This window comes from Grus americana, chromosome Z (genome assembly GCF_028858705.1).
Source record: "Grus americana isolate bGruAme1 chromosome Z, bGruAme1.mat, whole genome shotgun sequence".
NCBI classification, from domain to species: domain Eukaryota; kingdom Metazoa; phylum Chordata; class Aves; order Gruiformes; family Gruidae; genus Grus; species Grus americana.
The window spans coordinates 70,331,557-70,358,865 of NC_072891.1; the positions used below are offsets into that span (position 1 = coordinate 70,331,557).

The 27,309-nt window shown below is 36.9% G+C and overlaps 1 protein-coding gene across 3 annotated transcripts in view; it reads right to left on the reverse strand.

Annotated features, from left to right (window-relative positions):
- Positions 1 to 628: 628 nt before the first annotated feature.
- The window catches only part of AP3S1 (adaptor related protein complex 3 subunit sigma 1), a 38,003-nt gene continuing 11,322 nt past the window's right edge, over positions 629 to 27,309 (reverse strand). The window contains exons 4-7 of one of the 3 annotated variants that reach the window (XM_054810629.1): positions 24,968 to 25,039; positions 14,299 to 14,406; positions 1,787 to 1,929; positions 629 to 1,130 (exon numbers count right to left, since the gene is read on the reverse strand). In XM_054810629.1, coding sequence (XP_054666604.1) covers positions 1,801 to 1,929; positions 14,299 to 14,406; positions 24,968 to 25,039 — 309 coding nt within the window. In that variant the 3' untranslated portion in view covers positions 629 to 1,130; positions 1,787 to 1,800. Of the gene's footprint in view, positions 1,930 to 11,271; positions 11,314 to 14,298; positions 14,407 to 24,967; positions 25,040 to 27,309 lie in introns of all 3 variants that reach the window. The other 2 variants (XM_054810630.1, XM_054810628.1) reach the window with 2 other exon arrangements.

The following is a 27,309-nucleotide window of genomic DNA, read 5'->3' on the forward strand; positions in this document are numbered from 1 at the left end:
CTTGGGAATACCAAAGAATACTCAACTTCATAGGGGGGAAAAAGTGCTGCACATTTCATTCCCTCAATTTCTTCAGTGAAAATGAGAAAGTGGCAGTTTTCTACTTAAACCCCACCTGAAATTTCCTGCAGGCTCAAACTAAGAAAGTTGATTTGGAAGAATAAATATTCTTTTCAAGAAGCGTGGAGAGGGCAATTCTGTTTTCAAAAGCATTTATAAAATAGTGTTAATTGATGCCTATTAAATGTAATATGAACAATAAACATGAAGTTTCTTTTTCCTCAAGAAATATAATAAAATTCATTGTATTGTATCAGATTTTCTGCTTCAAAAGTAATTTCTCCCTCTTTTTCTCTCTCAAATGCTCTCCAAAGGCACCAGTGATAGTTACTATGGATCAAACACAGAATGTTACGTGATTCTGAGTTTATCCTATGGGGTGTGTCTTAACATTCAACTCAAGGGAAAAGAATGCTTGGTTTACATCAAATCCAAATTTCTGAAGTAACACAGGACCTCTCAGACTAGTCCTGCAATGCACTGTCCTTGATACAGTATTATTGTATTTTCATATATAGTATTAACTGCATACTTTTTTGGAGAAGAAAACTTGACAGGAATTCTTAAATATCCCAATGATATTTTTATTATTCACTGAAACAGACTTGTACATCACACAGAGCTTAACAGTATGATTATAAAAACCAGTCACTCCCCCCCTTTATTTTTTTTAAATCATGAAAGAGTTTAAGAGCTGAGCAACTTACACAGAGGTGACAGCACTTAGATTTTCTGAGGTCCTGACAATTCTATATATCTCATAAATCTAATTCTCGAAGTAGAGAATCACAAATGTCACTAGGCACAGAGGGCCTATTAAAGTATCCTCATTTATCTTTCCAGAGCGCCTTTCTTTATCACATTATTTGATACACTCACATTTACAGTTCTGAGCTGCCCAATCTCCTCAGCTCATTCTGTACTTCTCACAACAAACACAGCAACTGCAGAGATCCTTTTTCCCAAAACAAAGTCAGACCATCAGGGAAAGTCTATCAGATTGTGTAAGTATCTTCTCAACATCTATATGTAAACAGAAGTCACCGGATCTTCAGTAAAGGCAGTTTTTCCTTCAGAATAATAATGAACAGCTTTTGTGAGGAATGTAAAGAGCCAGTATGTTCAACACAATACACCCATGTAATTCTTTCAGAGATTAAACTACAACATTAATGCTTGCTACAACAGTATTTATATATAGTCAATTGGCTTCATGAATAGGAAATAATGTAATTTATTGCAGAGTAAATTTCAGACAAACAGGTATTTAGAAGTCCAGTTTGTTATGATTTTATTTAAACAAAACAAGAGTTTAACATTTCCATGCAACATTAGCATTAAAGTCTTAAATAATTACGACAAACAGCAGTAGTAGTTAAGGAATGCACTAATTATAGACTTTAGTGAATATACAAAAAATTCAGCATTATAGGTTATACGAAGTAAAGAACATCTTAAATACTTTCCCAAAATACTGCAGCAGCCGAGACACAGTGTTATGCCTTACAAGGGCATAGGAATGTAATTTAGAAATCACACAGGAACTACCCATTTCCTTTAATTTCACAAACAAGACAAAAAGCAACATTCAACTCCACACACTGATTTTTTTCAGATTATGTCTATACAGTACCTTGAGTTTAATCCAAATAGTAAGTTAGACATGTCATTTATTTAGTAAACAATTATGTGGTAAATCTCTATCACCTTTCTTCCTTGGTTTTACCTGGAGTAGCCATGTTATTTAAAAGAGGGCAGGTTTGGCACTTTTATACTGATGTCACCAATATTAATATTTCTTGGGATCTCTGGCAGATTCATATTCTTTACAGCTGAAACAGCCCGGGCTGGAGCTCCTGCTAAACCAGCCTGTGTATAAAGTGAGGAAAAATGCAAGTCAGGCAAAGTTGGTAACAAGAAGATTCACTAGCAATATACACAGACAACTAACTTTTCAAGTATTTCCATGGTTACACAATTAGAAAGACCAGATGGTAACTGTGTTTGGAATGAAATGGGTTATTTGGAAATATTAAACCAGAAAGAGAAAACAGTTCACACGTTCCTTTTTATATGGTAAAACATGTAATGTCAACTTGATGGAAAAGTATGTGGGGAGGAATAGGAGGCTTATCCAAGCACGTGTAATGTGTAGGTTATAGAACAGACAATCTTGAGGTATTTACAGCCCAATGTGCTGTCTTTGTCTCTTACCTATTCTAAAAGTTCACATGGTTCACAGTTGACTAACATTAGTTACAGATTCAGAATACGTAACCTCAAAGTAACGAGTTACTGAATGTCAGTTCAACCATATTACTTATCTGAATGAATATATATATATATATATATACATGTAAGGTATTTCAAGGTGGCTTAGCCTAAAATGAAAAGGATAAACATCTTGCATTTCTGGGTGATAAATAGCATGCAGAGAGATAATTTCTACAGACCAAGTAGTAATCTGCTATCCCACAGTATCTAGTTATACACTAACTTATCTGCAGCCCGCAGGCACACTGGAACATTACCTAGTAACCTGGTTATGCCAAATTAAACACTGAAGTACCTATTTTGTATGTAGCCTCTCTTCATTTAAAGCCAAAGACTTTCTGTATAAATACGCACATTTTACAATATAGAAGTTCGTTACTGAGTTCCATTCAGTTCTGCCTTTTAGATAAAATAACTGCCAAGTTTACACGCTAGGCTATATTACTGAAATGCTAACAAATATGATTTACAGCTCAGAGGTCTGAAGACAGACTGAACATGATCTTTCCTCATTGCTTCAGAAGAATAGCTCTTCAAAACCTTGTTATTTTAACAACTATTAAAAAAAGGCCAATAATTGTTACTGTATTTGATGCTGTGTAGAAAAGGTACTATTCATTTTAAATATGGAAATGTTTCTCCTAAAAGTTCAGGTTCTCTATGTGTATTTAGAATTATCTGTGTAGTTTTACTTCAGCCTTGCCACGAAAATGTAAAAATCATTTTTGTTCTTGCTGGGGAAAAAATCCCCACAGAGCTCTTATTTGCAAAAAAAGACATCACATTCCAAATTCTGTGAATATGTAAAAAAAAAAAAATCCCTTTTTATCTTGATGTTTTAAAAGTAGGATTAAAAATATTCAAAAAGAATAAAAACCACAAAGTGATTTTCAGAACTACTGCAGTTTTAGAGAGTGTCGTCTTGCAGACGCAGTAAAAAGGAGCAATCCACAAGAAACAAAGCAACGTGCCAAGAACTGGTTAAACAAAAGACTAAACCTGTAGAAATGGAAGGTCTTTCATTATAAGAGTGCCAAAGACTGAAGAAAACAGTCCATTTGCAGATAAAATAATGCTGTGCAAGAAATAGAGCAAAACAAAGAAGAAAAACTTCTGGAAAAGTATGTGTTGTATTTGATTATTAAATAGTGTTGGTAGGTTATTACTGCTCAAAGTTGCTGAGGCAAGCAGCTCCGGTGCCAGCAGGATCCACAGGAGAGCTCTCTAGTATAGTGCAGAGGGGGTTTCCTGAACTGGGGATCCTCAGGGGCAGCCAAGAAAGCTGCCAGGACCCCGCAGGTCATGCGACAGCAGCTGATGAGACCAGTGTGGGGCCAAGAGCAAAGGCTGCCAAGCGCCACCCGCACACAGGTACGTGTGTGTGTGCGCGCGTGTGTGTATATATATACATATATATATATATATATATATGAAAAGCCCTTCTGGAGCACCGGCAACCAGGGTGGGCAAACAGGGCATGGCACATCAGAAAGGGCACGGCATGGCACAGCACGGCAGCCTGTGCAGCAGGCACTGAAGCTCTGCCAGGTCGACCAGGGCACAACAGTATCCACTTGACAGAAAGCCATGGCCTCTCTAAACGCTGCACCCACCAACGACCAATGCAGCCACCCAGGTGCCAGGCTGCAGGCTGCGCCCTGCTTTTATGCCAGTACAGGACGGCAGCAGTGAGCACACCTGCGGGAGGTGTCACTCCTCCACTCAGTGACAGAGCTCCGGGAGCAGGTAAGTAGGCTGAGGAGCATCAAGGAGTGCGAGAGACAGACTACTGGAACCGCACCTTCCCTTCCCTGGGACAGGGCCAACAGGCAGGAGGGATGCATGATACAGAGGATGCCCTGTCCTCTCTCCGCCTGGCTGAGCACAGTGACTGAAGGGATAGGGGGCAATGGCAACAAGTTCCTGCCTGGCGCAGCAGGCATGTCTGCCCTGTGACTTCCCCACCTTCCCAGCTGCCCTTGCATAACAGGTATGAGGCTGTGCAAGTGGAACCGAACAACAAGGAGGACAATGGATCATCTAGCTTGGAGGTGTTGCTGAGGTTAAGTCGGCCTACGCCCTGCATGAAAACTGCTTCCATAAAGAAAAAAAGATGGGTCATTGTGACAGGAGACTCCTGAGGGGAACAGAAGGCCCAATATGCAGACCGGACCCACTTCTTAGGGAACTGTGCTGCCTCCCTGGGGCCAGGGTTAAAGATGTGAAGAGAAAGCTTCCTACCCTGGTACAGCCCTCAGATTATTATCCATCATTGATTTTTCAGGTAGGCAGTGATGAAGTTGCAACAAGTCCAAGGGCAATCAAGAGAGACTTTAGGGCCTTGGGACGACTGGTTAAGGGATCAGGAGCACAATTAGTGGAAATTACCACAAAAAGGTGGAGGGATCAGCAGCCCAACTGAAGTGCATCTATGCCAATGCACACAGTGCGGGCAACAAAAAGGATGGAGCTGGAAGCAACTGTGCAGTAGGAAAACTATAATATAGCTGCCATCACAGAAACATGGTGGGATGACTCCCACAACTGGACTGCTGCAATGGATGGCTACAAACTCTTCAGAAGGGAAGGAAGAAGAGGCAGTGGGGTAGCCCTCTGTTAAGGAGGGTTTTGATTGTTTACAGCTTAATGATGCTGATGATAGTGTTGAGTGTTTATGGGTAAGAATCAAGGCCAAAGAATCAGGCCAATAAGGCAGATATCATGGTGGAAGTCTGTTACAGACCATCCAACCAGGATGAAGAGGCAGAGGAGATATTCTATAAGCAGCTGGGAGAAGTCTCATGATTACTAGCCCTTGTTCTTGGAGGGTACTTCAACTTACCAGACATCTGCTGCAAATACAATACAGCAGAGAGGAAACAGTCCAGGAGGTTCCTGGAGTGTGTGGAAGCTAACTTCCTGACATAGCTGGTGAGGGAGCCAACTAGGGAAGGCATCCCACTGGACCTGTTGTTTGCAAACAGAGAAGGACTTGTGGGTGTTGTGAAGGATGAAGGCTATCTTGGTCATAGTTATCGTGAAATGACAAGAGTTTTCGGTTCTCAGAAAGGTAAGGAGTGAGGTCAGCAGAACTGCCACCTTGGACTTCCAGAGGGCAGAATCTGGCCTGTTTAGGAGCCTGGTTGGCAGGCTTGCCAAGGTTGCCCCTTGGGAGGCAGTCCTGAAGGGCAAAGGAGGCCAGGAAGGCTGGCCATTCTTCAAGAAGGAAATCTTAAAGGCGCAGGAGCAGGCGGTCCCCATGTGCCAAAAGACGAGCTGACAGGGAAGACCAGCCTGTCTGAACAGAGAGCTTTGGCTGGAACTCAGGAAAAAAAGGAGAGTTTATGGCCTTTGGAAGAAGGGGCAGGCAACTCCGGAGGACTACAAAGACATCGATAGGCTATGCAGGGAGAAAATTAGAAAGGCCAAAGCCCAACTAGAACTTAATCTGGCTACTGCCATAAAGACAATAAAAACTGTTTCCATAAATACATTAGCAACAAAAGAAGGGCTAAGGAGAATCTCCATCCTTTACTGGATGCGGGGAGAAACATAGTGACAAAGGCTGAGGAAAAGCCCAAGGTATTTAATGCCTTCTTTGCCTCAGTCTTTAGCAGTAAGACCAGTTGTTCTCTGGGTACCCAGCCCCCTGAGCTGGAAGACAGGGATGGGCAGCAGAATGAAGCCCCCATAATCCAAGGGAAAATGGTTAGCGACCTGCTACTCCATTCAGACACACCCAAGTCTATGGGGCCGGATGGGATCCACCCGAGGGTTCTGAGGGAGCTGGCAGAAGTGCTCACCACGCCACTTTCCATCATGTATCAGCAGTCCTGGCTAACTAGGGAGGTCCCAGTTGACTGGAGGTTAGCCAATGTGATGCCCATCCACAGGAAGGGCTGGAAGGAGGATCCGGGGAACTACAGGCCTGTCAGTCTGACCTCGGTGCTGGGGAAGGTTATGGAGCAGATCATCTCGAGTGCCATCACATGGCACATACAGGACAACCAGGTGATCAGGCCCAGTCAGCATGGGTTCATGAAAGGCAGGTCCTGCTGACTAACCTGATCTTCTTCTATGACAAGGTGACCCGCTTAGTGCATGAGGGAAAGGCTGTGGATCTTGTCTACCTGGACTTCAGTAAAGCTTTTGACACCGTCTCCCACAGCATTCTCCTGGAGAAACTGGCTGCTCGTGGCATATTCTTTGCTGGGTAGAAAACTGGCTGGGTGGCCTGGCCCAAAGAGTTGTGGTGAATGGAGCTAAATCCAGTTGGTGGCCTGTCACAAGTGGTATTCCCCAGCGCTCAGTACTGGGGCTGGTTCTCTTTAATATCTTTATTAATGATCTGGATGAGGCGATCGAGTGCACCCTCAGTAAATTCACAGACGCCACCAAGTTGGGCGGGAGTGTTGATCTGCTTGAGGGGAGGAAGGCTCTGCAGAGGGATCTGGACAGGCTGCATAAATGGGCCGAGGCCAACTCTATGCAGTTCAACAAGGCCAAGTGCCGGGTCACGCACTTGGGTCACAACAACCTCATGCAACATTAAAGGCTTGGGGAAGAGTGGCTGGAAAGCTGCCTTCTCCCTTCAAAAACATAACCCGTAGCCAAAACCAATTATAGTTTCTGATTTTGAACTAACTCTTTTATATCATGTGGAAAGGCTAAAGCATCATAAATCCCTAAATTTTAGTCACAGGAGGATTCACAGTACCAGGAACAAAGACCAGAAAGCCATGAGTCATCTGTTACAACATCCTCTCTGACAAACACTCATAGATGAGACATGTCAAAAGTTGGGAAAGGTATGTGGGGGTAGAGAAGAAAGCTCAGGAAATCTTAAATCTCTAATGCAACCAAATAATTTGCTCTCACTTTGGCCCTGACCTAATCCAAATTATTAGTTTTCAGAAGTACAGACTAAGTAAAACTAAAAAGGTTAAAAAAAAAGGATTTTCAAAGCCTCTTTTTCCTTCTTTTTTCTTAACATCATCAAGTCTACAAGGTCATTCACTTCAGAGGCTGTTTCAATTCCAATAACTTCATGAAGGAGCAAATCTGGACCTAACATAGTAGTATTAGGAAATGCAAGTATCCAAAATGTGCATCCCTGAATGTACAATATCTTAAAGGAGCAATATCAGACACTGCAATTTCTTGCTATTTATTAAAAAACAGTGCAGAAGATATGAAGCTGCTTGACACTGTCCTTTTGTATTTGACAACCTGGAAATACCAAATTGAAATAAAGAGGTAACTACCAGTGAAGTTTTATCAGATAAAACAATAATCGCATTTCCTTTTTATTTGGTTCTACCCCTTAAATTCTATATTCAGTAACTGGAGAAATATTCTTTAAGCAAAACTAAAAGTGGGGCAATGTAAACTGTTTTCCATAGAGAAGATGAAAATACTGATAAGGTAGTAACAAAAGCAATGAATTATACAATTTTTAACTGAAACAATGGGAAACCAGAAAAATATCGTGATGGACATGGTCCACACAAACAGGCATGGCTGGCAATTCAAGAGAGAGATGCCTTCTAGGTGACTAGGATGGAGATTCCCTACCCTAATTTAATGAAAGTTAATTATTCTTAATGGACAAATAAAAATTTTAGTAGAACCGGTCATTATTTTTACCTACCTGCAGCTATCCTCTTTACACAGACTTACAGTCCCTGCCTCCCGCCCCAATGGCATAGGATACAATGGAGACACAATTGAAAATTATTTAAAATACCACAATTGACATGACCATTGCCCTTCCACCCCCCTATACAGTCACGACTTCCAACAGTCATATTTCATGAGGACCATTCAGGATCAGGATCAACGAAGATCCCTGACAAAAGTACTACGAATTTCAGATTACCTCTTTTTTGCCAGCAAGATTATCTTTCACTATCATATGCTGGAGTAGAGATTTTCAAACTATTACATTCTCTTCTCCTGTAATTCTCTATATTAAGTGGGTTTGTAATTCAAAGTATACATAATATGCATAGCAGAATGCTATTTATCACAATTAATGTCAACTCTATCAAGCACAATAGTCATACAGTATTTCTAAGAGAAAATAAACAGTTCACAAAAAATGTCTAATGGATAAAATGACCAAAAAGTACTTAAACTTATAACCAAATGCCTTAGCATTCCTTTTTAACATGGCAAACAGTGAACTAGTATGCAGTTCTTCCATTTATCATTTCTTTTACAGAAAGTGAACTGCGTTTACAAACACAAAGGTAGTACAAGACGTATTTCCAGCTCAGTGTGCATTTAAGCATTTTATAGAGGTACCTGATTAAAAGAGCCGTCACTGTATCATTGAACTGGCCAAGTTTCAACTGCCTTTTTTATCAAATAATTCAGCAGGTAAGTTGGTGAGGTGCAAAGAAAAAACTGTTTCACTTGAAAAAAAACCAAAACACGTAGCAAGCTTTAAACATGCAGTGAATGATGAATTGTCTGTCACAGCGAGCAAATGACTTAAGCAAGTGAAAATGAAACTTAAGACATATTAATGAAATTTCAGAAATACAGTACGAATTGCATACAGTTGGTATTACAATAAACCAATACACCATATTTTTTGCCACAGCTGCTTTGTATCCTCAATTTCATTTGTTATTGAAAGTTGTACTTTAATGTTGAAATATTCTATGTTAAAATTTTCGGTTTAGTTATTGCAAAAAATGCTTGTCAACATGTTCATATACTTTTAGAGTGAAAGAGCAATGCCACATATGCAAAACAATAATGGTATTTTAAAGACTGAAATAGACATATTTAATAACAGAATTTTTATTCTACTGGTCCTAGTCTATCAAGTGAGACATATGAGCTGTTGTTAGTTCATTTAGATGATTATTTATCACTATAATCAATTTTCTTCATTCTTATCATCATCGTTTCTCATAGTGCCCCACTGATAACTTTATATGAAAGTGATCCCAGAAACATTGTTTTACTCTTTAAAAAGAAATTCAGATCATTTGGAAAAAGTATTGCACATGACAAACATAGTTAATATGCATATCCAAATATATAATTTAAAAAAAAAGATTCGAACCATTATCCCAAATGACTCTACACAGAGCTAGCTATCACTAAAATAAACATATAAAAATATACAGCCTACTGGAAAACAAAATAATGAAGGCTAACGCTTTGCAAAATAAGCCACCATTTTCCAGATATTTCGGAGGTACTAGGACCTCTCTGCTGCTGGTGTTTCATACCAATGCTTCTTTCCAGAACAAGTATGACTTCAAAGCAGCAGGGTTATGAAATCATGAAAGGATGCAATACATAATATAAAGGAATGATCATGTTCCCTGTTTATGATGTTAAATAAATGAACATAATTAGAGAAAAAACAAAATGAAGTCTGCAAGTATATCAAAATGAGGCCAAACAGATAAGAAGACTTAAGACGTACTCTTAGAAATTTTAAGCACTTGAATCACAGAGAGAGTAATGGATGGGAATGATTAATTGTTTATTTGTTTTTCATTGCCAGACCCAAAAATAAAAACAGAACATGTGTGAGCAGAACAGAGAAAAATAAAAGTAGCTTCGCACAAATAAAAAAGAAAAAAAACAACCAAAACCAAACCCAAACCTGAAATCAATCTCCCTACTGTTACAATGCAATACAGATGATATATTACAAGTGTTCACATATTAGGCAGAGGAAGGTCATTTACTTGATTTTCTTCATGTGCTATAGCATCTTCAAATTTCGGTAAAACGTGTCATACTACCTGAAAATATTTTTAGCTAATGGTTTAGAACTTAGTGTTACTAAATCCAATTACAGAATTATATTTGTTAAATCTTAAAAGTATTACATTACTTTATCCGAGAAAAATCATGTAAAAAGTAAAGAGCAAAGCTATTCATAAATTAAATAAACTTAATCTTCTTAAGATTCCAGCTATTTAAAATATCTGCCGTTTGAGTATACAGATACTTAAAATCAGTGGAAATGAATTTTGAAGTACTGCAACTAACATTGACTGGCATTCAAACCATTGAGCTGAACTAAATGTTTCAAACAGCAAATGACGGGGAATAATGACCATAAACTGAACTTCAAACATACACTTTCCTCCTCCTTTTTCAGCTCCTTGCTAATATTCATGTTCAGTGACGGCAGTTATCAAGGTATCTTAAAGCAAAATCCAGTGATTCAGACTGCAAATGCAGCAAATGTACATCTGAAGTTGAGTACATGCTGACAGCCTTTCTCATTTTACGTTTGAAATACTTAAGGTTGAAAGATCAGCTTTGGTATCACTACATCATCTTTACAAATTGCGCTTATAATTTTATTGTGTATGTATAAAACTATTTGAGTTTGTTGCGTTTGGTGATTTTTTTTGTTTTTAATTTTGTTCACCTGAACCTTATTCTGAAAATTCTCTCTGCAAGCAGGTAAAAGTTCTTTTTTTTATTTGGAAATACTAAATGGTAAAACAAGAGAGTTCATACTACCTATTTTAGATTATCAGGTACAAAGTTCTCACAATAAGGAAGCTATTTCTATTATGTCATCACATCATATATTGTTATCTGTGTGTTCAATTTTTATTCAGATTAGTTTTGTATTTTTTGTTAATATTCATAGAACTTCATATTCCTTTGTTTCTTAAACAATGATACAAAGAAAAGTTAAATTCTAAAACGCAGGAAGAGAAATAAAATAAAAAATATGATGTCAATGGAAAGCTAGTAAAATACACTATAGCCAATAAAAAGATGAGGGAACTACAAGAAGAAACTAGCACAAAAAGTAGGCTACAAGGACTAGTATGGGTATTTTTTTACACATAATTTTTGAGTCTGGCCTACATAATTTATTGCCTTTGACATCATTTTGCTTTCCCTTTTTGTTAAAAGTACATTTTTTCTAAAAGTCAGCAATACCTTTGTCTACCTGTCCTGTCTGGGAGACTGAAAGATAAAGGTCTGTAAGAGAGAAGAATGGAAAGAGCTAGAAAAGATCAGGAGGTTCGGAAAAAATGAGGTTCAACTTAAAAGTCTAAATCACACGCAGTTGAACACTCCAAATAGAGAAGAGGTAGCCCAGGTTTACCTACAATACTTCCAGAGGCTCTGGATAAAATCCCAATGACCCCTCTCCCAAAAATTCCCTCCCTTAATTACAATGATCCTTTGGCTTCAGGAAGATTGACCAGAAATCCATTCACAGATAAACACTAAACTGAAAGGTAGGGAAATGCATTAAAGACAACATTTCTCAGGGTAGAAATAGAATTTCCTTTGTAGCCCATCTAAGCAATGTAAGAGCTGAATCAGAAATCAAAGCTAGGGACTCCCTCGTAGTGGTTTAGACAATTAATCTCTGTTGAAAGCATTAACAAATTCTTTGAGTTGATAACTTTGCTCATACATTTGTGAATTTAATAAACACATTCTATCTTCTTCATTAAATTCTAACTAAAAGCTTGTTTAGAAACCTAATACCTAACTAAAAAAATACAAGATTTCAAATGGTTAAATTCTGTACATTAAGGGAAGCCAGGTGGGCACAATAAAAAATTTAAAATATTTCTGCAAATGTAGCTCAGTTACAATTTTACTAGCTTCATCATTTCAGCTAGAAAACAAAAGGCAATTTAACCTTAAAGCAGCTATTTTATGGATGCAAGAACTATGACAGAGGTCTAACAAGCCAGACAGACTAAAGCGAGAGTGCCGGGGCATAGATGCCAGTCTTATGAACTACAGACTATATCAATAATAATTTCTAAATTTTAAATTTATTTTTTTAAATTAAAAAAAAATTAAGAAGATCCACTAGTTTCGATTTCTTAGTGACCAGCATTCAAAAATAGTAAGTTATTACTGATTTTGATTTACATGAACTGGATTTGCTTGTGTCTTGAAAATACATGTTCAGGAAAGACATGTTGAAAGATTTAAATGTTGATCAAAAAGACAAAAGGAAAAGAAATAGCAATCAGGAAATTTCGTGGATATACATGAAAGAAATTATTAATGATCTGAGGAAATAGTTATCAGGTATTGTGAAGTATCTCAGCATTACAATAACTGTTAAATTTGAAAAAAAAAAACAGTCACTGAACTAACAACAAAAAAAAACATTTGCAGTGAGTAGACTGCAAAATGTTCTACTCCATCCAAGTCACCAAATGGTTTTTTTTAACTTATCACTGCTACTTCTTTACCTTCTATATTTCATTGCTGAATGTAAAGGAAAAAGTTGCTACTTGCCTTGCATACGGTCTGAGCTCTACATGGTTTTTTTACATCTTCTACCACCTATTTATACTAAAAACATCTTAAATGAAAGAATGACTTACTGATGAATAATGGAAAACAGCAAATATTGCAGCTGGCTGCACTGAATCGATGTGTTTCAAATGACTAATCAGAGACTGGTCTACAGTGGATTTGGAACAGAATTCACATAATTAAGAATTAATACCTTAAATGCTTTTAGGTAAAACTGATATGTGCATAACACACAGTAGAACATAGCTGCTCAGTAAGTTCAGCTTTTGGGACACTGTTACTTTTCCATCAAATAAAGAAAAATACATGTATACAGAAGCTATTCAAATATAGTAAAAAATTTATGAGAATAATTCCAAATTTTCGTCTCTGTAATCAATGGATCATTCTGAGTTTCAGAAAAACATTAAAATGAACATTTTGGACATCTTTATAATCTATAAACAATCCTTCCGGATGTATATTGCTATGCACTGTATCATATCATACTTAGCTTTTTCCTGTTTTTCATACAATGTTGTCCTGTGCTTGCATACAGTTTGGAAGTTGTGCAAAACAGACAATTAAATGTATTAAAAGACATGAGATGGTGTAGTGCAAGATTGCAGAATTAGGAGAACAGCATACATTGTACCACAAAAAAGGTGAAGAATTCATTTGTCTCTTTGTTGGACTTAAGTTAAAACTAGGAAGCTTTCTGGGTCTCCTCCTAGAATGTCATTTAGTTCATATTTATGCCACCTGCAATATTTCCATCTACTCAGCTGACTTCAACTTTAGAAATAATCTCCAACTCAAGCAAAGGTTTGTTTAGAAATTTGAATATTATGCTTTGAAAATCAGGTGATGTGTTTTTCAGTGGAATTACTCTCATCAGTAAGAAGCAATCACAGACTTAGCTAAGATGTACTAGTAGTATTCTGGCTTACAAGGCATGTCTGGTCATGTGTCATAACTAAAGTAATTCTAAAACCCTTTCTTAGACTATGTTTCTTTCCTAAACACAAATTCAACAATTGTTGAACTGAAAAGGGATTTCCGCAAGTTATGCAAGTATCCCTTGCTCAGACTGTTACAGGCATACACAGAATATCATTTTCTCACTCAAATCCATTCAACTAAAGACCAAATATTCAGATTACCAAAATACCAGAATTCTCATTTACTTTAAAGGGTCTAAAACTGGGCTTTAAATTCTATCATTTCAGTCCAATTTATTATTTTGTGTTGCAGTATTATCATGACAGTAAATATGTTGTCATTTATTTCAGGTGCTAGAAACATACTAGCTGACAGGAATATGCAGTCTGTGTATACACAATTTGATTCTTTATCTAATTTAAGTGCTATAGTCACTAGCCTAGCATAATAAACACACTGGAAATTAAATGCTTTCTGCAATAGAAACTTAAGAGAACTACAGAAGTATCTCAATAGCAACGCTGCACAATGCTATTAGATACAAATAGCAAAAACTAATCAGCAGCAACTCTAAGCAATTATTACTTATGATGAAAGGTACAACATCCTAACCTAATGATACACTGTCAATTTTTAGCATTATAAGCAAACAGCTATATACTGTTTGCCCCTGAAGAACAGACAGCATTATATAGCATGCATTTACTACAGCCATGTTCTTAGTTTAGAAACTACACAATGCATCACTCTTACCTCTGATTTCTCCAGTTTATTTTGAGCATCAATCTGAGTCACAATTTCATTCATGTTGGTTTCCAAAACCATTCCACCCATGACCATTTCAGCCAATATATTATGGACCTAAAAAAGACCAAAAGGAAATTTAAAAATGCAAAATGTCCTACACGCATCTGGACAGATGATATCTAGATTCAATACAAGAACACATACATTCTGTAAGTCACTTAATTAAGGTTAGCAATTTATTTAAAACCAGTTGGGAACAAAGCTCATAACGTGATGTTCGTTTCTCCAGTACCTTCTTTGTTCATAGTTCTGTTACAAACTCATCATCTGTACCACTTTGCTTATCAATGCTAGAAGAAACCTTCACATTCATCTTTCTCTCAGTACCTGTTTTCTATCCAAGGACTATAGACAAGAGTTCTAATTAGCATCAATAGTAGTAATACTTCTAAGGAGTAGGTTCTACAAGATTAAACAAATTGCTTACAAATAGATGTTTAAAAACTACTTTGGGCTACATCTATGAAGGAAGAGAGAGCATCAGCTCACCCATCATAAGTACCAAGACTAGGCTTAGAAGTAGAATTAACACACCTGAGATACACCATGAACAGTGAGTCTTCAGCATCTAGGACTAAGATTGACAGCCAGGACTCAAACTGAAGGACTGCATAAACCAGCTGGGGACATTAATGAAATGGGTACATCTAAAATCCCTCTTCTGTGCAACCCTGATTTGGGGATGTGAGCCCTGGTTCATGAATCTCTGCCTCAGAGTCTGTATTTGCACTTTATCTAAAGGTTAATTTTTTTTTCCAAAAAGAAAAGGCATGCTTCCACATACTTTCTACTAAAAATCCAGTATTAATATGTGATGTATAATATTTTAATCCCAATATAATTCTGAAGTCAAGGAACATTTTATTACTTTTCTGAAATAAACACATTGTACAATCAGATACTTCAAAGCATAATGCTGCTATTATTTTGGATATTCTTGCAATTTCCCTGTGGATCAAAGATAGAAGTTGTTGTGGTTTAACCCGGCAGGCAGCTAGAACAACCACGCAGCTGTTCACTCATTCCCCCCTCCCAGTGGGATGGGGGAGGGAATTGAAAATGGAAAAGGAAAAAAACCTCCTGGGTTGAGATAAAGACAATTTAATAGGACAAAACAAAAAACAACCAAAAGGAAGATGATGATGATGATAATAATAATATACAAAAGAAGTGATGAACAGCACAATTTCTCACCACCTGAAGTCAACGCTCCACAAGACTGCGAGCTGAACTGCCTCGCAGCCCATCCCCCTGTTATATATGGAGCATGACAAAGGGATATTGACCATTTGGGGTGAGCCTGTCCTGGCAGTGTCCCCTCCCAACTTCTTGGGTGCCCCCTGCCTTCTCGTTGGCAAGGCAATATGAGAACCTGAAAAGTCCTTGACTGCTTGACAACAACTAAAACCACCAGTGTGTTATCAACAGATTGTTCTCATCCTAAATCCAAAATACAGTACTATACCAGCTGCTAGGAAGAAAATTCACTCTATCCCTGCCAAAATCAGGACAAAAGTAAATCTCTAAATCAAACAATTCTAAAGATGAGTTGCAAGTAGTATATCAAAACCCACCGCATTTCCTGGTTTTGTGCCATGCCTCAAGAACAAAAATGAAGAGTTGTTTCCCTGATAAATCGTTAGTATATTTCAGTAGAAACTTAAAATGAATGTGTTCAGAGCGGCTGAAAACACCTCTTTTTCTCTGTCTATTGCTGCTGAGTAGAGCTTTAGGAATCAAACATTTATGAGAATATTTATTTACTCCTGGCGTATATATGTCCCTCATAACATACCAAGCTAAAAAGCATAATATAAAAGTGGTGCCAAAGAATTAATTCTCCTAGGTTGTTATTAGGTGAATTTAAAAGCTTTTTAGCATCACAATCAGAAAATATGACAAAAACATGGTAATCTAACGTTAATTTACTCTACACTGACAATCCAAATGCAATGAAAAAACATCACCAACATTTACTTCTTTTTACTGAAAACTTATTTTCACTCACAGCATAAGGAAACAGTTTATACCTGTAAAAAAAGTGGATTTTAACATGTTGTTAGTATCGAAAAGAAAATATCAACATATTTAATATGGAAACTATTATTAAAAAAATATTAAAATAGACATAAAAATGGCATGGTTTTTTTCCTTAATCAAAAATTTAACAATAACCGCGAACGGCATTTGAAGACAACACAGCTCTACCACTAGTGTTGGTCAAAGATTGACACTTTAAAGATGTCTGGCTAAAGATGTTATAGAATCGGTTTAAGCCAATCAAAACAATGTTATGTGTGATAATTCCTTAGGTAGGAAATGGTACAAGAGATGTGTTTTAGAAGTAGACAGATTTGCAGCTTCAATGACAATCACACTCCAAGACCAGTGATGTTTTTAAGCTTCTCCACAGGTTTATCCAGTTGTCTTGACTACTGCACAACTTTTAAGCCGTGTGGGATTCTCCTCAGAATATAGAAAGACTAGCTATTACAATATTCATAACCACCAAAAACAAAGCATGAAAACCACAAAAGTCTTCAGAATACAGTATTTATCTGGTGATTTTGGTTCTATTTTATCAAGAATTTACTAAGCGAGTATTTTTCACATGCTATGAAGTTTAGGGTTTTTTTCTTTTCTAGTCTCTGAATGGGCATTATACAGACTTATAGAAGGACTAATAATTCATGTCTCCCTACACAAGTGAAAAATTTTCTGGCTAGCCTTATCTAATCCGAGAGTTTACTATGAAGTGTAATACTTCCATCTCTCACTAAAAGGACAGCGTAACAATGCAAATACCATCACTTGCTACTGCAAATTATAGATTTGGATTTTATTTTCTTTTTAAAAATGCACCTAGCTCCAAAACAGCAACCGCAGTCATCACCTCCAGATGTTAGGGGAGTATTTCTCATTTTTCAATTTGTGGCAGAGTTGGTGATGTCAAAGAAGAAATTCCAGCTCTAACTAGCCTCCACTAATAGCTCCAAAATTCAGAAACTATTCACTTTAAAGTCAAAAGAATATTTCCATTGTTGAAGAATACATTTTAATTTGCGTAAGACACCTCAAACTGCATTGATAAGTACATAAATTCCAGCCTACATCCTGGAGAAGAGAAGGAATTTAATTCACCTTCCTCTTACATTCTTGAAATCTTTGGTAAGTTCTAGAACTTGGCCTTTCTTTTAAAGCACAGGAATAATTAATATATATTTCTGACTAAAGAGGCAAGAAATGACAGCTTAGTAAGTTCCTGCTTACTTCACTCTTATTCAGTGGAGAACTTCACAGAACAAGCTGTGGAAGTCTAACAGGACAGAACAAAATAATGTAAAAGAGCAGGTTTTGATCTTTACGGATTATTCATTTCTGGTTTAAAATAAAACAAAAAATAATGAGTGATGTTTTTACAAAAAAAAAAAGACCTCTTTTCCCAAGTAATCTCTATCAGCTTACTGATACGGAATACTGCGACACTAAAGCTCTAAGGTAACAGGCTGAACTCCATATGAAACCTACACCAAAATGACTGAAGAGATTGAGCATTTGATAAGCTTTTCACAAGAGTTCTGGTTTCTCTGAAACAGATTAGAAGGTGCATTTAAAAATAAATGTAATTAAATTATGCCAGTTTTGGTAGCTATTTTTCCCCCCCAATAGGTAAAGGTAAGCAATTACAGTCCTGTCAACACCACTCATAAGAGAGATAATTTTTTCCTCTAGAGTGCAACCAACATAGTAAATATATAATGCATTAGACAACATATAGAATAGTGTGTCCAGTTTGGGGCCTACAAGTACAAGACATCAGTAAATTGGAGTGAATTCAGCAGAGAGCAACCAAAATGGCTGGAGTTAGTGCATTCATCCTGGGCAGAGAGGGTGGAGCACCAGGGCTGGTTCAGCTTGGACAAGGCGGGCCTTGGGGACACCTAACAGCAGTCTCAGTGCCTACGAGGGGCTGCTGGGGAGCCAGGCCATTCTCAGCAGGGCATGGCAGGAGAGCAAGGGACAGGACAGGCTAGGCTGGGACCAGCCATAGGGAAACTGTTCCCCAGGAGGACAGGCAAGCAGTGGCACAGGCTGCCCAGGGCTGTGCAGCCTCCCTCCCTCCCAGACCCCATGGCTCACTCTGCTGGGAGCAACACCTTGCACCAGGCACCTCCCGAGGTCTACCATTGAATTATCTTACCATTTTATGGTAAAAACATGCTACTTCATGATGTGGAGAGAGTTTCACTGGTAAAAACAAACACTTCAGAGCCAGAAACTTGCTCTATCCATTATAGATGGATAGATATCCAGGAAATACAAATTTCTGGATAAAGCTAGATGCAGAGAATTAGGGATAATTTAAGTGTAATGCATATGTCAGCAATATTACTCGTACCAAAAGTGTCTGTATATTTACATACATATATATATATGGGAATAGTAAAGAAAAAAAATCATGATCAATTCATTGCATTTCTAAATACAATGGTTTTGCATCAGCCAACTTCATAAAAGTCAGATTACTGAATTGCTCAGGAACGTACTAACGCTACTTCTCAAGTGTAGTGAATGATTTAAAGAATAACTACAGCAGGATCACAGGCAATTATACAGGTGTCCAAACAAATCTCCACCAGTTTTAGAAAACAGTATTATTAATATTAATGTTTTCTATCATCACTTGGATTGAAAGAGATAATAGACATCACTGAACATATTACTTAATGACACATCTTCAATTATGAATTCATAGCACATGCAGTAGCATCTTTCATATGGTTTTAAAATACTGAAAGCATAAACAAATGCCTGTGGAGTGGGTTTGGTTTTGGGGGTTTTGGTTCATTGGTTTTGGTTTGTTTTTTTCTCCAACCTGGTAGAAGATGCAGCGATATTGCTTAACAGATGCCAGTAAGAGGCCCATTTAGCAACATCACCTTAAAACAGTAGTGGTGCAAAGTCTCTACAGTAAGTGCACATTATGTATGACTAAACAACTCTATGACATGACGGATCTGATGCATTTTGTATAATATGAAGACAGACATAAATTCAGGAAGTGACGAAGCTTGAGCAGTGGAATGAAATCGTGTGGCCTCCAGAGGTCCTTTCCAGTGTAAATTATTTTTTGCTTCTAAGTACAAAGATGATGAACTGGTTTACTATTTTATAAATGAAAAAGAAAAAAAAGGCTTCTTGAGCCCATAGACCACCGATTATAAAAGTAAGGTTGTAGCCCAACAGTAACCATGAAACAAGGCAACCGCTGCATGATACCAAGAGAAAGAATCTGATTTACAGGTTCAAAGAATGCATCTCACCAAGGCATCAGTTCCCCTTGGTGTAATTTCTGAAAGAAGTCTGCAACATGCAAGCAAGCTACAGATGAAGAAGTAATTGACAAGGGAGCACTGTCTGCAGATAAAAAAGGGCAGAGTGCAAATTTCAGGTTTCTAGCCAGCTATATTACTGATGCTATAACTGTACAGAACAGTGGTGTACTTAGAGAGCATAGGGATAGCAGCATACTTGTATGACTGGTGTTAATATTCACCCTTTCGTGGTTATTGCCATTATTATGATGGATGCACTGAGGAAGGAGAATTAATACAATTCTGAATACAGTTTCTCATGAAAAATATTACTCATAATTGAGACTGTATATGCAGATTTACAAATATAACAGTAAGCTTTACAGACAGAAAGAACAGCAGGGATATTTTGTTTTCTAACACACACCAGTCCACAGAGGAAGTCTCAGCATTCGACATCAAAACATGAAGAAAATACCTTCCTTAATCTTTTTAGTCATAAAAACCCCAAACTACTTCATTACCCTAGCAGCTGGTGTTTTAAAGGATTGCTTTATTATCATTTTGCACTCAGAAATCCCTCTAGTAAGTACACAGCACAAATTAAAGTACCATGAATTACCACTGAGCAGTTGTTTCGGTATTTCATGTTTAGTATTTCACATTACAGAAGATGTACATAATAACATTTACCTTTTTATCATGCAAGTGGCTTTAAAAACCATGAAAGTTAAAATTTCTACTTGTGCACAAGCATGCTTAAAAAAAACTTCAGTAAGTCAGAAGCAAAATTCACCTAGATTATTATCTGGCTTCAAAAACTCACTAGTTGACACAAAAATATTATGCAAGAAATAGTAAGAGTACTATTTATCCTGATATAACTTCTCTGCTTCCAAGTATCTCCAAGTTAAGGATTCCTGCAACACAGATTGTTTGCTGTTTCTTGCTATAGTATTGTATTTTATAGCCCCTGCCAGATTTTCCTTTGTCTAATATGCCTAATCACTTTTGAACCTATTCATAATATCCTTGGTATCTATGAAAAAAGGGACAATGGCATTCCATAATTTAAATATCAATCATGAAAAATACATTTTCTTTGTTTCAAACTTACTTCCTGAAATTTTATCTGATAGCCAATTGTTCTCTATTTCTGAGAAACACAGTTATTCATTTTCTTCAGGCCCTTCAACAATTTTTTTTATATACTTCTTACTTCTCTGCCTCCAGGATCTCCAATATCTAACTTCTTCCATGCAAGCTGTTCCATATCTTGGATAATGCTTCTTACCTTTCTCTATTCTTTCCTACTTTTAGTATGCAACACACAATTCTAACATGCAGTATTTAAAAATGTTTATAAAGCATGGATTAACACAGTAGCTTAACCAATTTTTTGTCTTGCCCCATTTTTCTTCTAAAGAGGTGATTTTTTTAAACAGCAGAATACAATTATTTTTACTTGTTAATTTGTAATGAAAGGAAATCACAACTGTGACCAATGATATTATGTAAATATTGTAATCCACTTACTCCCTTCTCTTAAACACTGTAAGAATAAAACAGTACTAGCAAAAGTTTGCCCAGATATGAGCAACAGCAAGACATAAATTTTTAACTATTTTTTCTTTTTCATTGCAACTACATATTAACAACTACACATTATTTTCTCTTTTTCTAATTAAAAATGTCACCAATTATTTTCCTAAAGAAACATAAAAAATTTCTGAAAAAAGCATTACGTGGCAATGAAGTGCAAAATACACTTCAAGACTGTCTTCAAAACAGTGTTTAAGTGAAAGAGTGAAGGCACATGGAATACACCTCTTACATTTATATTCTAAAAGAAATCAGACTGTTGAGAATGTCATTTTTTCAAAATCTGAAATTGCCATTTTGAAATAATAATTTTGAGGTGTTTTACAAAAATCAAAAGTGCTTCCTACTACTGTTCCATGCCCTGTCTAAAAGCATCAATGTGTGCTTTAACAAATGCGGAGAAGGAAAGCACCAAGAAAAAATTCTCCAATGAAAATATGGCAAACACATTCTCTTGTCTTCAAGCTGCAATCTGATTCTGGAGGGTTCACTGTTCTGGTCAGATAATAAACTCTTGGAAGACATCATAATACTCCCAGGGATATTTCAATAGGTGTCAAAAACTTGGGGAAAAATAAAAGTATTTCCTTACATCCCTAACAACGTTTCTAGTATTTTAGTTGTAAAAGATGCTTATGATAGCTTTCTGTAACATCTTTTCCATGAGAAACATTGCACTTCTGTAGGAGTCAGTACAGGACTGAAATAAACCTCCTCCTCTGGAAAACGCTGGAGCAAGTCCAGAGGAGGGCCATGAAGATGATCAGAGGGTTGGAGCACCTCTCCTATGAACACAGGCTAGGAGAGTTGGGGTTGTTCAGCCTGGAGAAGAGAAGGCTCCAGGGAGACATTGCAGCAACCTTCCAGTACCTAAAGGGGCCTACAGGAAAGCTGGAGAGGGACTGTTTACAAAGGCATGGAGTGACAGGACAAGGGGTAACGGCCTTAAGTTGAAGGAGGGTAAATTAAGATTAGATATTAGGAAGAAATTCTTCACAATGAGGGTGGTGATGCACTTGAACAGGTTGCCCAGAGAGGCTGTAGATGCCCCGTCCCTGGAAGTGTTCAAGGCCAGGCTGAACCACTCCATGGCAGGGGGGTTGGAACTAGATGATCTTTAAGGTCCCTTCCAACCCAAACCATTCCATGATTCTGTGATTTTAAGTTTGTTTGGTTTTAATACAGCTGATCTGTAAAAAGAGAAGCTCACTTCTCTCTTGTACAAACTACACTCCTGGACACCCCAAGTTCTCAACTGTTACAGCACATAAGAAACACTGTCATTCCCACCTATATTCCATTCTCCAAATGAGGTTATAGTACTAGACCAATATTTTTCTTGAATAAGCATCTCTCTTGGCTCCAGGTTACTATAAACCATCACTGGGTCCTGTATAATGACAGCTATCTAATGAAGGTAAATGTTTTCTTATAGAAATGCCACATAAAATGCTACTAAAGGGGATACAGCTGTTGAGATTACATAGTTAACCCTTTCATACACTACATCATTTTTTACAAGAAAAGTATTTCTTGTTTTTTAGACAGTTCTAGCAAGGAGACTGGAAGAAAGTCACCTTCCACAACTCCATCAAGAACTGAAGAAGACACAGATCAACTCTCATCCAAATCAATTAGTCAATCCTCACTTTTCTCACCACCAGACCACTCAAAATACAAATATTTGAAATGTTTCACCCCAAACAGCTCCCACATGTAAGTATCCACTATAAGACTCTGTCTGTACCAAATATCCAGTAGCAGTTGCTGTTTTTCACTACTGCACACTTAAAATTTATTAACAAATCAGGCCATAAATATCTCACAAAACAAGGTTAAAGTGTTGTAACTCAGAAGACTCAACACATTTTCTTTTTTGACAAGGTGACCTTATCAGCAGTTTGAAGAGAATTTAATGCTGTAATTTCATTCTCACAGATACGTCTTTCTATTTTTTCCCCCTACAGATCTACAAGAATACTAATGAACTTAAACTGTACCTAAACAAACGTTTTCATCCTATGTTATGGTATAAAGTAAGTGTTACAAACCAATTACACCAGGGGCGGGGGGAGGAAAGAAGAATGGAGATGACATCGCATCTCCATTAGTCACAACTGCACAACTAATGCTACTGTACTGCTGGTAGTAGCCTTGCATTGCTGCAGAAGTTCAGGTTTCTGTATTTTATTCTTTTGTCAACCTATGCTCAAGGTAAAAATCACTGCACTGGTTAATGCCATGTTCAAAAATTTTCTAACTTAATGTTGCACTGATCTTTTATTCTGGAAAGGGTTATTTTTGCTAAAATATCTAATTAGTATTTAGGGTTCACATTTTCCTCAGAGTTTGAAAATTCTAGCCTAAATATTTAATGGGGTTCTCATGCAGGTTTTTAGTAAACCAAATGAAACACTTAAATTTTAGCTTCCCTTTGATGAATAGTTTCCAAGAAGAAAATATCATCTCATATCTGATATTAAGTAAAATATTCTTCAAGAAATTTAACATTTTGAAGCACATAAGTTGTATACATTTTATTAAAAAGATGTTTCTCCTATAAGGTGTAAAAGATTGCTTATGTTAAGGAATGCTACTGAATGAAACATGCTACAGAGCAACAGCTTAGACTGCATAGCAGCCAAAGTACTCTGCAGCTGAAGATGAAATTCTTTGTCACCAAACGCTCGCAGTGTTTGGGTTCTTTAAGCTCAGAAGCCAATATATGAACTACTCAAATTCTTCTGTACTTTAATTTGCCATTTTGGAGACAGTCAATGTGTTCCAGCCAGGCTAGAAATCCTAATGAGCATGGTATCAGTTCAAACACCTATTCAAGGTCATTTGAATTTCACTGTCTGATCAAGGTAGTTTCTTTCAAAAGAACTTCCTGATTTTGAAACAAACTGATATAGTTCCAAATGGTTCAGATACTTAACTTGTTACTATTTTTAGTCCACTTTTAGTGATTTTTGTCTTATTTTCCTTTCACATCTCTTGCCATTGATGCAAAAAGGTGTTCACAGATGGGGAGAGATGACTGCACGAGCAATAGCAGGCACAAAATACAACTGAAGGAATAAATTCTGTATATTCTATTCTCAGCATTTTAGGTATTACACCAAGAAGTGCCAACGTCCTTTTAAATGAAAGATTATTATATTAATAGCATTTCTCAAAACTAGATTAATAAATAAAACACTTGTTCCTGATAGCTGGGAATATTTAAACAAGATTGTTTCTACATGTTTGAAAAAAGACATAATGTCTATTTGAGATTTAGAAGAGAAAGATTCACACAGCATTTAAATTACATATTCATAGCATCTGAAAGGCAACTGCCAGTCTTAACAGGAAAACCCTGTAACAATTTCAGTTCTGAGTAATCTAAAACCTAACCATGAACAAAATGGAACAAATTATTGCTTGAAACTAAGTCCTACTCTGAGAATATTCAGATGTCTCCAATTTAACAATTATAAGTGCAATAACACTCTGCAAATCTCCCATGTTATTTTATTTTTCCTCATAAAGACATGTTCCACTACACCTTTCAAGTCTTAAAAATAAAATGTTGATAGAAACTGTCCAGATTTCACTGACAATAAAAGTAGAATCTCTGCAGAGTTTAATACCAAGTATCAGTTGAACCAAACATTTTACTTGACAAGAACTATTACAGGAGCTCATCACAGTACCTTGTCTACGTGGAAAATTAAATCCAGTTCACAGACATTTTCAAAACATTTGTCTAGTGTTTCCACAAATACCTGCAAGAGGGAAAAAAAGCGAGAGGTCAAACTTTAACAGAAACTCAATAGTTCCATTAGGTGTGGGGTTTAATAAAAGCAAATAGAGAAAACAGACATTGGGCAGATTTTAAGGTATTAAAAGGATCTATAGAAATTATGTGGTTAACATTATTACATCAACAATATGTTATTTGTAGAGGGCAAAACTGTATGCACAAGTCAGTTTATGTTGTAACTCTGCTAAAAGCCACAATTTTAAACAATAGTTGCATCTTGAAAAAACAGTAACATCTATGCTACAATTTTCTCAGCTGTGATTCAAAGCACTCCTTCCCATTTCATTAGACTCCAATTATTCAGCAAAAGTCAGCTAGGGTTTTTTTTAAAAATTACTATTATTTTTATTTTTAACAATTACTACATTACAGGCATCTCCCAGTTAACCAGACTACTGTTAACTTTGCCACACAGAGACACATGTGCAATGCAAACTATCAGCACCATGCAAGTTTGTCAGCATTACACCTTCCAGCAACATTACAGCAGGTTTCACCTGGTTTAGACTTGCTGAATTCAGGATGGAACAAGGAAAAAGGTAGCTATCTCAATGTCACACCTGCTGATCCTGTCAGCCATACTGCCACATAAACTTAGAAAAGTCCAGCAGTTTGTACCCAGGCAAATAACCCCTGCCTAAATCTAGAATCTAAGTGTACAAAGCAGAAAAATCCAAGCAGCTGCTGAAGTCCAGCCACTGATGATCTCTGCCAAATATGGACTGTATGTTACTCTGCTCTATGTACTTCTGTAACAGATTCATTGGTACTCACATTAGTCAGTTTTGGTACATTAAGAGCATCCCAGCCCCCAGTTGGGCCAGACAATAAAAAGATGACTGTACTTGCACTCCTGAAGCTCCTGAACACCAATCATCATGTGCTTGCAGTGAGTGCTGACAAAGACTCCCAGTCTTAGAGATTTTTAAGTACAGGTCCCTTTATGCAAGGGATAACTCCTACTGACTTAGACATGATGTGTCAAGACCTCTAAGTTAAATATATGCTTGAGTTTGAGAGCTTAGGGTCCTCAAAAAGAACTTCTGTAAGAATTTACAGATCATTTATTAATGACTACTAAATAAGCTGCATCTTGTGGGAAATTTTAATCTCAGTTTTATATGTTTCAAGGTCATTTTGTCACAAGATGTGTTTAATATTATTTATCACATTGTCACTGTATGTTTGGGTTTCGTTTTTTTTTCAACTCTAAACTCAAACACTAAAGCAGCAGTATGGAATAAGTTAAACACCTGATTTTATTCTCTCTCTTTTCAACGTGGTTTATTAATCCCATCTTAGTCTTTGAAAGGAACCTTCAGATTTCAAACTGCCTGGGCCCAGAGAAATAGGAGTGAGAAGCCATGTTCTGCTGACAAAAAAAAAGTGGATACAAAGCCTGCTTCTATAGATACAGATTTATAGCTACAGACCCAAAGAAGCAGGTCTATTTAACATTGGCCATTTCCATTTGTCTACCCTGCATATCAAGAAAGATTACTTTTACATCTGAATCCCCGGTCTCGGATCCTGCTTACACCATAAAAGAGAAGAGGAACACACTCTGCTGTTGCTATTACTACTATTATCAATCTCCACTTTAAAGTCAAACTACATCTATAACTAATGTTCCACGCATTTAGAGCAAGGATTATTCTTTAATACCAAAATACCAATTCATAACTTAAACTAGGAACATAGAGCATTTTCACAGAAAACAGGTAACTAAGTAAATGAATATGCTTCTGTTAAATTATACTGAAGCTAAGCGAAGCAAATCTTTTTTTCTTCTTCAAGTAATTGTTAATTTGTTGTGATAATGAGTCTTCAATAAAGAAGGGAGACAAGCAAACAAAAAAGTTATACGTTAAGCAGAACAAACTACACATGTGCAGCAAGACAAGTGACCAGAGATGTTCTCTTACTTTCCTTGTACCTTAGGAGAATGTGGTTACAAGGACAGTGCTGTTTGATATCAGCTGCAGGAAGAAGATTGGAAATAGAGTGTAAACATAACCTTTATCCAAATATTTTAGTTAACAGTTTGACAGAGCTAACAGTTCAACACTATTTTTGAAAGAGAAGAAATTATTCCTCATATACATCACCAAGTTTGCACATGAATTTACATACTCTTGATTTTGACATCCACCTAGTTCCTTAGAAAACAAAGGAAGACACCAAAACCAAAAACACCTCAAAAAAGCCCCCCCCATATACCAGTGTTTTTCG